The following is a 15,019-nucleotide window of genomic DNA, read 5'->3' as shown; positions in this document are numbered from 1 at the left end:
CACGTAGTCAGAATGGCTGACCAGGAAACAGGAAAAAATCTAGGGGCACGGTAAGATGTTGCCAGGTTGGCCACAATGTCATTACATATTGTTGCACCCACAACGTTCATGAAAATTTTTACTTGTGGCCTTGCATTCAAAAAGATTGGCCACTGCTGCTTTATAGGCTACTCGGCTGTCCAATTAAATCATTTCTTAAAAACAAAAAAATTTATCCAATTAAAAATATAAATTTAAAAAATTGGAATTGGTGGATCTTATGACGTCTTCTGGTTTTCCATCCTGTTTTATTCGGCAATTTCGGCCCTTTATATCCACTAAAAGAATGCGCTGTTAAATAAAATTATATAATCAGAAACTTTCTGCAATAATTCATCACCAGAGGGAATACCGTAAAATCTACATTTAACAGTGTATTCTTTTAGTGGATTTGAATGATAGTCAATTAATAAATAAGTAATTTCAAGAATTGATAAAGGGCTGAAATTCCCGAATGGAAGAGGATGGAAAAACCAGGAGACGACGTAATGTCCACCAATTCCAATTTTTTAAATTAATATTTTTAATTGGATAAGTTTTTTCTGTTTTAAGAAATTATTTAATTGGACGGTTGTGTAGCCTATAAAGGAAGGTCAGGTCGTCTAAAAAGTTTTATTCTAGAACACAATAAAATGGTGGTTTCCAAAAGAATCTTTTGAATCGACTGTGTCTTTATTGAAAACTTAAATTGTTCTCTTGGTATATCATACACTGTCATATAACTAATTTAAAACTTTTGACCCATTTATTGAACCTTATTTAAGAATATTTTTTTGTATTTTCATAATTTTGCATTGTAGGCATAAACAGATTAATAATTAAAATGATTTACTAATGAACAATTATTCAATTTTTATTGCATGTAAATATTGTGGTAAATTTGTCATTTGTAGAATAGAAATATTTTAAAATGTGTATAATATCCATTGCTAATATAATTAAAGAGATTAATAAGATTACAAGAACAAAGCCTAGACATATAAAGAATTGCTTTGTTTGTATTCTTACATACAAAGAGAAAGTAAAATGTAAAAGCAATGTTATATTATGAAGTAATTTATTTAGTTGAGTTCACCTTTTTGTTTCATAGAATACTACTAACAACCTTTGTAAAATAATTACTAATTTTTACTGTTGTGAAGCAACAACGTGCAATTAAGTAGTTATTAAATTTGATCTTTTTTTTATCTGAAATTGTGTGCACTTTTAAAATGGCTGTTTTTAGAATGTCATATTATAGTTTAATGATCTTTTAAAGTATGGTATTTCATTGAAATATAAAAATGTGTAATGATTAATGAAAAATGTTTAATGATATGTAATTAGTGTTATATTAATAATAGTAATTGTTAATATATGAATTTTAAACCCATAGATTTTTGCAAAAATATCAATATTAACATTGATATTTATTATTTCTGTGGGAAAAGAAATATGCTTTTGAGAGTTGAATCATGATTGGTTTTCATGGTTCATAGTAAAATATAGCATACAGTTTTACAATGTGTAAGAGTGGCTATTTATGCCTCTCACTTTTGTTATTTAACATATTCTTTAGTTTGGATGTGAAGGACATCCAGAGGATGGAAATGTTTCTGGGCTCCTCATGGTCCATCCTCTCCAGTACAACAGAACAAAGCATAGGAAAAATATAATTTGAAGGTGTGAATTTAATTTATGAATTCAAAACTAAGCTATTCTATGTATAATAAGCTTAGAAAAATGATAAAATAGCATATAAAAAATTAAAATTTACATGCTCACTACTATGCCTAAAAGTAAACTCATATTTGTAGTGATAATTACAAAAGAAGGAAGAAACTTGATATTGCACTAGTAACCATACTAAAGAATTGAATTGGACAAAATACCTTTTAGTTTCCAGAGAAAGATGATCGTAATCTTCAGTTGTAAAGCAAAGCTGATTAAAAGAGCCAAAAAAATCTGTGAAATGGCTTGGATTTAATTTTTAAAAGGTACTAATGACTAATAGGAACTAGGCTGGAACATTAAACAAATGCAACTACTAAAAAATAATATAGATCTGAATTGAGAAGTTTTCATGTTTTAATGATACTGACCCGAATGACTACCAAAAATTTCAAGTGGTAGCTAAATTTTGCGAGGTTTTTAATACTGTTTGTTAGGAAGGATCTCTCTAATTGACAGATATATCATATTTATTTTTCTTTGTACAAAATTTTTTTATTTCAGATTGTACATACATTGTAAATTGGCATGAGTTTTGTTTCACATTCTAGAAATAAGATGTTAATCTTTAAGTACAGTTAACATTGATTTCTAATGAAGAACAAATGTGCAGAATTCAGTTATAAATGAAAAAACTTTCCAGTACTTATACCAAATCATAAACTTCACCACAACACCAGAGATGTATTGCAAACCCATGGGTACCTCCTGTGACCCGTTAAATACATTGATTTTTTTTAATTGGTTGACATAAGTTCTTTTATGTCAGAGTCAATAAAATCAACTATTAACATCAAAAACTACATAACTCGAAGGTATTAATTAATTGGATTATATATTAATTAATATATAATTCATTCAGTAGTGTTTTCCTTCTTTCATTTTTAATAACTGATAGTGTGTAAGTGGTACAGTAGTGCTTACTAATTGTGATTCTATTCTGGAGGAAGTTGATGTAACAGAGAATAATTTGATTGGTTGTTTTTAATCCTCCTCCTCCACTTATCTAGGATGAATTGTGTGTATTCACATGATGTAGATAAGGTAACAACTGTCACTTAAACACTAGTTGAAAAGGGGAAAATGACAGTCATCCCCTTCGTTGTTTGTTTTGAATGTTTTCAGATTAATGACAATTAACTGATAATTTTTTTTATTCAAATTTGTTTCTATTGATTATTTTTAATCTAGTGCTAAAAATTTAGAAGGTGAAAGTCCAGTACAATACTATTTGATAAAGTAAACAACCACTATGTAGCATTCATCCATTGTAGTTATGTGGGTGCAGACCGAGTCTTGTCCAGTAGCTAACAAATGTTCGATAAACAGACAGAACAAAAAGAATATAAAATACAATAAAATTTTCAAGTATTATTTAACACTTACCCTGCTGGTTCTGTTGATCTACTTCCTTTGCTGTATGCTGGCTGATTTAAGCGATTTTACTGTATTTTCAACTGAGAATAAAAAACAATTGACTAAAGCTAGGTGAAAAGTGAAAACAGTTTGATTTTAGGGACATTTAACTATTAATATTTCAATTTTGATGCATGTGGGCTTTATTTTTATGTATTTTGCTTTAATGTTATTTGGATATGTTTTAGAGAGAGAGATAAGACAAAAAAATTTAAAATCACAATAAAGCTTTTAACATTTGTCTTTTTAAATAACAAATATATAGTACATTGATGAATTTATTTATTATAATGATGTACAATATCAATATCATTAGTAGACTTTCCTCTGACTTTAGCTGTTTTTCGTAATTGTTTAGCAAATGTGGTTTAGCAAATTGTTTAGCAAATGTGGATGAGATGGCATTAGCATGTCAGAAATATAGGTATCTGACTTTTGCATTGAGTATATCTATAAAGTATATAAATTATGCATTATAAAATAAACTATATAGGTTTAGAAAGAATAATGAAATTACATTGCTTATTTGTACATTTTTGATTTCAGTTAGGCCTAAAACATAATCACTGCACTTTCGTCAGATAAATTAATACAATCGTTACTATATTTGTTTATTTCTTCATAAATAAATGCAAACGATTTTTGTTCAGTACATTTATGTGCCATATCTGAACTTAACTCACAAATACAAAATAAAACAAATTGAAATTCACTTGCAAAATATGATGATGAAACTCCGAATCAAACAATACATGGTTCTAAAAATAGCTTATATTTCAAATTTCTGAAAAAATAGTGCCCATTGTTAGTTTAACATACACTATAAAGACACACAAAATTCATTTATTGATAGTACTGTTCGACTCTCTACTGACACCGGGATTTATAAACTACAACTCCAAAAATTTATTCAATTATAACCAAATGTACATTTATAGATTACTGAAAATGTAATGTTATGTTTAAAGTTAGAAATAACTTGATATATAGAGGAAGGTAATATTATGTTTGCTGTTTTTACCAAAGAATTCACAAAACATAATATTACATTTCTAACAGGATAAGTCTTAGAGATAACATTGCTAGTTTTGAAATTGAAATTAATGAATTATTAGTATTATATAAATAATGTTATATGAAATATGACTGAAAATTTAAGGATAATGGGTGGGCCTTACAAATGGAGTAAAAATCTTTTAGATTTCTGAAAAGTAAGAGGCAAGTAATAATGTCTTTAACCACTAGCATTAAAGGCAGTATCAGTGCCATCTTCTAGCACTGATGTTGAAAGAAGTATTCAATTGCAGAAAGAATCCTATGACCCAATAGAAGTAATCTCAGAAGAAAATTTAGCTGTCCATAAGACAGTAGCCATTAACTTGACAGCAGTCAACAATATTCATACTGATGAGCCAATTTGTTGGAAAGATGTAATTTAGATGATACTTTTACAGAAATTTATTTTTAATAATAAATATTGATAAAATTATGATATTTTTTTGTTAAGATTGTTGTTTGTAAATATGTTGTTGAGATATTCATAATTTGCATAAAAGTAGTGAGCCTAGTGAGGCTTATTGTTTAATATCTTTTTCCTGTAATACTTTTAAAAGTTTCATTCTGTTAAAAAATGTAATTTCTAAACCTTGGTATTTTGTTTTTCAGATATAACATATTTACAGGGTGCCCAAAATCTAAAACAGTGACTATAATATTACGTGGAGGCGCTGAACAGTTTATTGAAGAAACTGAACGATCTCTGCATGATGCTGTTATGATTGTAAGGCGTGCAATGAAGAATGATGCTGTTGTTGCTGGTATGTATTGCATTGTTTTTTCAAGTAACTGATTAAAATGGAATACTTTAATATAGTTATAAATTATTTAGAATTTTTTATTTTTTACTACATAATGCTAAAATTATTGATTGATTTATTAAATGGTGTCTTATTATGACTAACTAATCTTGATCAAAAGGAAGTATCTTGTAACTAGATAGAATTATGCTGTTGTTTTTTCTAGTTATATAATAATAATTTTAAAGACTTACAAATAATTAAGATCTTTGGAGTTAATTAAACATTGAAACAGAGTATATTTTACTTAAAGAATGCAGAAACTGTAATAGGTCATTCTGTAAAGTCAAACTGAAAAGGTCATATTCATTATAATAATAATCTTATATTTTATTAGACTACATAATTATACATTTTAATATTTGTCAGAAGTTAATATTAAATCCAGAAACATTCATATTAACTCTTCATATCTTATTGTCTTGTTTTTTACAAGGATTAGATCTTTGCCATTTTGTCTGTAACAATACATCTATCAAAACAAATACAGGTCATCAAATTCAGATATAACAATTTTCTTGTGCATGGATGAACTTAATAAATTTAAAAAGAAAACTTGTTTTAGCTAAATCAATAATCATCATTAACAAATATTGGAGCTTCTAGATTGAGACACATTTTGAAAGGCTATAAGTAAAATTAGATAAGAACTACAAATTGCATACTTTATTTTATTGAAGACACTCATCAAGTTTTTTACAAAAATTGATACAATTGTACCTTTACCTTTACTTCCTTTTTACACAAAATATCTCCATGTGCTGTTCCTCCTGTTGCATGGAGAATATGTAAACAATATTCAAATTTTTGCTGTGTGTTCTGCAACTGCAACATCTGCAGTAGTTCAGTGGGGAATTCGGTGTTGTCTAGTCGCCCAGTGAATGAACTTCTGTGGGCTTTCAAAAGCCTTCCTGATCTCTACATTCTCATCCAACAGTTGTGGTTTTTCCATATCCCTGACCATTCAACACATTTCACATGTAAAAGAACTTTTGCATGCCTTTCCAAACACTCAAAAGTGTTACTACATTTGACCAATGAAATTTCTCTCAGCATGCCATTGTGCAGTTTGCTCTTTTTTTTAAGTCAACACCATTTTGATAATCACAACTGCAGTATTATAACTACAGTAACTAGAGCATCGATTATCCGAAACACTTCGATACAGTTTTGTGTTTAATGTATTTTCGTAAATGATCGGTTATCCGAACAACCCCAGTCCCAAATATATAATTTGTATCACACGTCTTACAAATATATATCTTACATAATGTAGTACATTAAAGTAAGCCTACAGTTTAGGTTGACAGGGAGGGGAGAGTGCTGCAACGCCACAGCACTAGTGGAAATTTGAATTTGCTGACTGGAATGCTTTCGGTTAACCAGTATTCGGATAATTGATGCTCTACTGTAATAACCTCTTATGCCTCATTTAATTATAGGAAAATCTTACACAGTTGCTCTTCCTCATAAAACATGTTAAATGTATTTGTCTTTATGCACTGAATTTTAGCAGTGATTTAAATCTGTTCTGCATTTTAATATTATTGCATAAAGAAAAGAATGAACAGTTGATTCTTTTTTCAGTATCTTGAGTTATTTATATTAGCGAGGTTGCGGTTGACATTTACATCTCTAAAACACAAACGTCTAAAACACTGCTATCTTGTAAACAGCGCTTGACATTTGTGTTGACGTTGGCCGCAGCCTCGCTGTTAAAAGTAGTAATTCTACACATTTCTTATTTCAACACTTATATCACTGGTGAGTTCTTCATTGAACAATTTGATGTTACATTTTGTAGCTAAAAGAAACACTTGTGTTGAGAGGTCACTTTTAATGATGATTGACTTAAGTAAGGAGAAGGCAGCAATTATGGTTGTTTTGCTAAATAATAACTTTCTAAGTAGTATGGGATATGTGAAATTTACTTGTTTCATGGAAATTGCCATGTTAGTTTATTGAGCACTCATTGGTCTTTCAGATCATTGAAACTATTGTGCTCATTGGTGAAGAACTTGTAACATCACAGGCTTTAATGGAGAGCTCAATAGTGAGAAAATGATGTTTCTAAGCAATAACTGAATATAGAAAGAGTGATTGTGTGTTACAACCCATAGATAATGTTAAAGTGTCAATAATTATTATTGACATTTATTATATTTGTGGGAAAAGAAATAAGCTTTTGAGAGTTGAATCATGATTACTTTTCGTGGTTCATAGTAAATTATAGCATACAGTATTTCAATACATTGGGTGATCGGTTAACAAACAGTTCGGACAACGAACACTTTTGCAAAAGATTTTTATATTTGGATAATGAACACCTCACAGAACAAACACAAGAAAAAGCAATGTAAAATAACGAATACTGATTGGTGTTCCCTTGTCTCCAAGTGACATTTCGAAACCTTTCGGAGTCCAGGAAATGTTGACATAGACACTCAACTCAATACTGATCGAATATTATTCCTTCAAACATTGAAACTCTCCCTTGTAATTCTAGCCTTTTGTTTACCTTTTTGACAAAGAATTTTTATAATCTTTGCGAGACTGTTGGCCACTCGTTAAGTTTTTCTTCTGTTTTTTATTTTTGAAAGGGGGGAGTTTAACTGTTCCATCCAATATTCATTAACATGAAATTTCAGATTCCATCTGGGCCTCACATTTAGATAATTTTTTTTATGTGCTAGTTGATTTCTGTTCTCTGAATTTTGTGAATGCTTCTTTGGACTTTTTTAAATAAAAAGAAACTGATAATATGTTATCAGTTTCTTTTTATTTAAAAAAGTCTAGAAAGTGTGGAGTGTCAGGAACTGTGCTCACCATAGAAACCAAGCAAGAGATAATAGCCAAGTTAGAGAGTGGGCAGAAGATGTCTGATGTTGCTAGACAGTATGTGCCTACTGTAGACCTGTTCAAGCCAATCTTAGCTAAGTAAGATATAATCAAGACGATTCAAGCAGCTAAAGGATAAATGAAAATCACATCTGAGAAAGAAAGATGTGCCATCCGTGAAAAAATGAAGAGATTGTTTTTAGTTTGGATAAAATAAAGGGAAATGGAAAGAGATGTAATTAGTATGACTGTGATTCAAGAGAAAACTAGAGAAGTGTTTGAAGTGCATGCCGAACCGTACCTACATAACACAAAATAAGAAAAATATTTCTGGGCATAAATCCATGAAAGACCAATTGACCTTACTTTTGGGAGCTAATGCTAGTAATGATATGAAGCTTATCCTGCATCTTGTCTCTCACTCTGAGAACCCTACAGTATTCAAAACAAATTCTATAATTAAAAAATGCCAGTGATGTAGAGAATGAATAAAAGGACATTGGTCACGCAGGCTCTGTTCAAAGAGTGGCTGTTTGAAGTTTATGCTCCAAGCATCAAGAATTACCTTCAGACCAATGAATTGCCATTGAAAACACTATTGCTGTTGGACAACACCAGAACACCCAAAAGACTTTGAAGGTAATTTGCTGGAAGACTTTCCCTGGCTGACAGTTCTGTTTGTGCCTCTGAATACCACTTTGTTAATTGAATCACTGGATCAAGAGGTTATTGCAGATTTCAAGAAATTGTACATTTGTGCACTGTTTTGTCAATGTTCTGAAGCATGCAGGAGAACTGCATGCTTCAGAACATTGACAAAACGATGACATTAAAACATTTTGGAAAGAAAAATTTGATATTGTTGAAGCCAGCTGGCTCATTCAGAAGGCATGGTCCGAAGTTACTCAATGACAGTTGAATTCTGCTTGGCAAAAGCTGTGTCCCTGCATTCAGGGAGGGGAGATGGACACGATGTCCTGAAATTATGCTAGACATCTCAAATTGGAGGTGAATGAAAATGACATTGAAGAGCTCATAATGGAACCTGAAACTGATCTGACGACAGAACTCCAAGAATTCTCGAATGAAGAACACCAAGAAATTCAGCAAGATGTGTTTTCTTCTGAGAAAGAGGATCAATTCCAACATCTGCTATAAAAGATCTTTTGAAGAAGTGGAAGGATGTCAGAACAACTGTGTTAGAATGGCATCCAAACCAGGTTGAGGATAATAGGTTTGGGGGATCTCAACAACGTCAGTAATTACTTCTGAAAAATCCTTAAGAAGAGAGAGAAGAAATTTACATTGGACGGATTCTTTAACACCCCACAAACGGAAAAACAACATGACTGATAAAAATGCAAGACTGTTTATGTATGTGTTTGGGGTCTCCAGAACAAAATCAAATTTCCATAAAAATCTATTATAAATTGATAATCGGTTAATGAGCATGGTCTCAGAATGGATGGTTTAACCGATCACCCACTGTATATAAATTTATTTCAAAAATCCAATATTAATTTTGAAATAATTTACTATGTGTTAATGCATATGTTATTAACAAACACACGGACTATTGTATAGTAGTGATGTGTCAAAAATATTCAAAGGATTTTCAGCAATTGAACAATTTTTAAACTCTACTTAAATTTAGAAGCTTATGTTTCAAGAATTTAACTTATTTATAAATAACTTCAAACGATTTTACAACTCTGCAACAATTCTTCCATATGTAAACAATGGAGAGTATTTTAAAACTTAATGTTACCAATAGGTATCCACTAGGGTTCCTTTTTCAAAGCGGTTTTCCAATAAGTCCAGTTGTTCCAGCAGCAAATTAATAAATTTTTATAGTTTTTTTATTGAAGAGAATCATTTTTTGCAGCAGATTATTAGCTACAGGTTTCTGACAAGTGTCTTATTGAGTTAAATTGTATAAAATATTTTGTAATACCATATTTTTCAATTGTACATTTTTTTCCCATGAATTAATAATTTGCAAAAACACATTATCTCTGTATTATGCATGATATTTTATTGCTTTTTATAAAAAAAAACATTTTAGGTGGTGGAGCAATCGAAATGGAATTATCCAAGTACTTGAGAGATTATTCTCGTACAGTAGCTGGAAAACAACAACTTTTAATAGGAGCAATGGCAAAGGCTTTAGAAGTTATTCCAAGACAGTTGTGTGATAATGCTGGATTTGATGCTACTAATATCTTAAATAAATTAAGACAGAAGCATGCCACAGGTTTGTATAAAATTTTGAAATTATCATGGAGTTACACATCTGAATAAGTGTCATTTCAAATTATATGTATATATAATTTGAAATTGTTTGTAAAATAATTTTTCAATTGTTTTGATCAATATATAAATCTTAAACCTAAATTCTTAAATTTATCCTTATCTTTAAAATTATGTAATCACTGTTACTTATTAAAATGTGTTTATTGCTGATTGCTAAATTAAAACTGCAAATAAATGCATCCAGTAACATTGATTCTGGATGCATTTATTTGTAGGGCTGTACAAATCAGTTTGTGCACGAAAATGATAAGATCCATAAACTTTAATAAGATAAATAATTGTACAACAGGATTTGCCTGTAATGATGATGATAACTGATAATCACTTGTAGTTAATTATTTTTATTTACTTTAAATGCTAAATTTTAAAATTTTACAAAGAATGCATTGACACATCTATACTTGTTCATGCTGTTAACCTGTTAACAAAAAATGTTGTAATTATGAAGCCAAATCAATTGCTTTATATTGGGTTGTCTTATAACCATACTTGGTTACTTGGTAGTAGTATCTAAATTAATAGTTCTGGAAGTGAAGATTATTCAAAAGTCTGGGTAGCATAACTGACATGACCACAGGAGTTGCAGGTTCTAGTCCTGCTTCAGGCCAATTCTTATCTCCAGAACTTTAATATTTTAAAATATTAATTTTGCACTAGACACATCTCTTGCTAAATTTTATAATTAAAATTCTAAGCAAGCTCAATACAGTCCAGCAGTCATTTGGCTTTAATAAATAAATATCAGGTTTTAGGTGTTAATGTTTGTATATATAATAAGATTGCATTATTTATATTTTTATTTGTACTTAATATCTATAAGTAAGAGAAAGTACAGTCAGTACAACTATAGTTGACCCTTGAGTTGTTTCATTTTTGTCTTTAAGGGATGAAAGCATGGTTTATGACTACACACATACTCCCTTTGTTTTGTCTTGAAAAGGGTTCAAGTGTGTATGGTTAATTTAGTTTATTACAGCAGAATTATTATCTTCTATTCAATATTAATTTGTAATCAAGAATTTTTAATATAAGAGAAAAAGGACATATCGTCTTATCAATTTCCCCTAACACACTAAGATGAATCAACCCAACAGTCAAACTCTGGTTATGCTGACTATACATGAATAGAATATAATGTAGTTAGTTACATTATATACATCCACATAAATACACAGTGAGTGAATACTGAGTTTCAGGATTGATTTAATACAAAATGCATACATGAAGGAGAAATGACTAGTTTATTATTTCTTCTTCTAGATACACCCCTCCTAAATCCATGCAGTACTTGGCATGGTGATATCAGAAATCATTTTGACTTTCTTTTTAGTTGGTACTTCACTTTAAGGCATAGAAAGTAATCATCAGGAGCCAAGTCTGACAAATAAGGAGATTGATTGAATGCCATAACTTGATGTTTCAACCAGTTTCTTGCTAAAAATGTTGCATTGTGAAGGGGTGTTGTCTTGCAACAGGAAGCAGTCACCTGATTCAGCCATGTGATGTAATCTAATGTATCAAATTCTTTGGAGAAGTTTTTGTAAAATGTTGAGGTCACTTGTCCAGCTGGTACAAATGACAGTCAAAGAAAATTACTATCATGGTCTTCATATCCAACTTTTGCAAAGAAAGTTTGATTGCAGATTTTCTATAGACACGTGAATAAGATAGTATTTTGCCCGTGATCCAGTCATCAATGCCAAAGTTTTGTCACTGGTTGTCTGCTGTTTTAATCAAGTCTTCAAGTCTTGGCATGCAGCAATTTGCTGTTCTTTTATTTCACATACACACATGCAGACTGAAGAGAAATCTCCACAGAGCTATCTTTTCTTCAAATCTTCCGTTAAAATCTTCACATTGTGTTCTTGCTGATATACCCTTCTACTATGATTCTTAGGTGACAATTTGCAATTACCAGTTTTTGAATGCTATTGATATCTTCTACACTCACTCGGACAACCACTCCAAGGATCATCTTCAACATCATTTCTGTTGCAACATTGCATACCATTAGAAAATGTAGATTATGATAGTGCAGGCAGCAGTCATTAGTTCCAACTGTTGGTGTTGCAGTTTTACAGCAGAATTTTCATGTATGGAACAGCAAGTGGCAATAATCCATGATGGGAGCTATTAGTTACTTAGGCAGTTAAATATGACGAGTGAAGACATGCATGTAACAAAATCCATTGGTGGCAGACAATGATGCTGTCAATGATCTCTATTAAAGAATCAGTCCTGAAACTTAGTAGATGCATTCTACGTTTATAAAACTATTCAATGAATGAAATAAAAATGTTTGAATGAGCATTTATTCCATATATGGAATAAATACAGAGAAGGTACAAATGCTTCTCTGAATGATGCGGTTAGGATCTTATCAGAGCTGCAAATCATGCCTAAAGGAGTAAAAAAATCAAAGGCTGATTTTGAGAACTATATCTCAGAAAGGTCACGTGTAGACCATCAGTTCCTATCTGGAATTATGAAGACAGTTTTTTAGAAGACAGGTAAAATTTAAAAGTGAGAACATTTTTAGCATTGTTTTGGGAAAAAGTTCCAGTCATATTTCAGGAGCTTTTAGTCAGCTCTAGCAAAGTGGAAAATATAAGATTCCACCATTGCACTGACTACAGTACTTCCAAGAGTTGTGCTGCATACTCTGCTAAACACATGATAGGCTTTAACAGTCTGGTCAAGATATTGTAATGATATTTTTTGCCAAGAGTCATATTAGATATATAGTTCCTTTGATTTTGGTCCCTGGGGTTTAAAATTTGAGAGGGGGGTTGGAACCCCTCATTTAGAACTGGAATTTTATCAATGTTGTATGCAATTAAATATAATAAATTTCTATTAGTCCACAGTTAGTCAACTGAATATTTTTTACGTAAATATTTGGTGTTACAACTGTGGTAAAGCAAATTGTTCTAGATAGGTGAATTATGGCTTATCCATATTTTCATAGAAAAATTGTTCAGACATCTACAAAATATTTAAATTTATAATCATAATGTTTAAAAGATAGTTACTGTTCCAATAACAAAATATTTTTTCTTAATTTAGGGGGTCAGTGGTATGGTGTAGATATTTTTAATGAAGACATAACAGATAATTACGAATCTTGTGTTTGGGAGCCTGCCGTCGTAAAAATCAATGCTCTGATAGCCGCTACAGAAGCTGCTTGTCTTATTTTATCCGTCGACGAAACTATTAAAAATCCAAAGTCGGGTGCAGAAGAAACAAATGCCTCCAAAGCACTGACCGGAAGAGGAAGAGGAAGACCTCACTAAAATTCCATTCTGAGATTATTTAATTGAAAGACTCATTAAATTCCATTTTCTTTAATAATACAACAGCTTGTTTGGACGAACAGGAATAATAATGTTTATGTTCATTTTACAAGAGCCGCCACTATTCATTTTGAGTACTTTTCATTGTTTAATTTTATAATAAAATAATTTAACAGTAATTTAATGGCATGGAAACTGTTAGTTTGTTTTTACACACACATTTTTTGAAGTTAATTGTTAGCTGAAAATGTATCTAAAAATTAAATGTATTTAATTTAAATTGCTGCGTTTAAAAAAGTTGTTTGACCAGAATTATTTTGCTTTTAAATATAAATAGTTTTTTAAAACATTTATCATGAATACATTTATAGCAGAAATTTAATATAAATCTTGACACATCCCAGATTTTATGGTGGAAATTTTACTAATATGAAAATGTTTTTGGATTTCATGTAAACAAAAGCAATTAAAGTTTTACATGAAATTAACAAATTTTAAATGGAAGTCGTGTAATTTATTTTATAATAGCTTTGTTTGCTATTTGACTCTTGAAAACCAAATTTGTTGTATTGGATTCGGTAAAACTTTTATCAAAGGTATTTCCAATTTCTCAGATTTTTTTTCTGTTATTACAAACAGGTTTTCATCAATAAGCTGATATTAATATTTCAAAGTATAAGACAATGAATCTTTTGTCTAACTTTTGTCATTACTAGATTTTAGCATTTTAGGTTAGAAAATAAATAAATAATGACCAAGCATATCAAACTGTCAACATTAACAGCTAGCCTTGTTCAGGACCGAACGAAACTCCTTCTGGAGCACATGTCAGCAATTTTGAATTCTCAATGGGCAAGCAAGCCAAATGGTGTTATTGAGCACTAATTTTGTGACATTTCCAGTAAAGTGCTTGACTAATTTTTATCAATTATATGTATATCTTAAAATTGCACCAAATTACCAAAACAAATTAATCCTGAAAAATGGGTTAACTGTGTTGCAGAGCAAATTTTCAAATTTAGTCAAGACCATTTGCCAATAAATTACCACTGGGTTTAATGGTGCAAAATCCAAATAAGTAGTAGTGCAGTCACGGATCTGTGTTTGAGAGACTGCAATATCCATCAATGACAGAGTTCATGACACCCAACACATTCCTATTCGGGAGTATCTCAGAACTCGAGACTAGGCACTTGTTTTTCCATTAGGCCGGTTTTTAAATTCATGGTCTGGATTAATTATTAATTTGTCCAGTTTTAACTGATAAATGCATGAACGGAGTGTGGAAGAAGGTAAGGTTGGAGGTATCCAAGGATTCTCCACGAGAAGAGCCTATCGTTGACCAAATTGTCACGCTAATCGATACAGCAAGACTAGATGTAGAGCAGAATACAGTAGTGAACCGAAAATCGGAATCAATTGGGGACTGGGGTTGTTCAGATTAGGGATTTGTTCCGATTACGGTTTATGTACGAAAAAATATATTAACCTGTCCGATGTTAAAATTTTTTCTCCGTTGCGTGTCGCTTCCTGTTGAATTTTCGTCGATTTTAA

At 30.8% G+C, this 15,019-nt stretch overlaps 1 protein-coding gene across 1 annotated transcript in view; it reads left to right on the top strand.

Annotated features, from left to right (window-relative positions):
• Positions 1 to 13,644, top strand: part of CCT7 (chaperonin containing TCP1 subunit 7) — a 33,721-nt gene extending 20,077 nt beyond the window's left edge. The window contains exons 10-12 of the mRNA XM_067282627.1: positions 4,831 to 4,982; positions 9,925 to 10,113; positions 13,239 to 13,644. Of these exons, the coding sequence (XP_067138728.1) occupies positions 4,831 to 4,982; positions 9,925 to 10,113; positions 13,239 to 13,465 (568 nt within the window). The 3' untranslated portion in view covers positions 13,466 to 13,644. The remainder of the gene's footprint in view (positions 1 to 4,830; positions 4,983 to 9,924; positions 10,114 to 13,238) is intronic.
• Positions 13,645 to 15,019: the final 1,375 nt, after the last annotated feature.

This window comes from Centruroides vittatus, unplaced genomic scaffold (genome assembly GCF_030686945.1).
Source record: "Centruroides vittatus isolate TY-2023 unplaced genomic scaffold, ASM3068694v2 contig_962, whole genome shotgun sequence".
NCBI lineage: Eukaryota > Metazoa > Arthropoda > Arachnida > Scorpiones > Buthidae > Centruroides > Centruroides vittatus.
The sequence above is the reverse complement of the archived record's forward strand: the minus strand, read 5'-3'. Positions and strand labels throughout refer to the sequence as shown.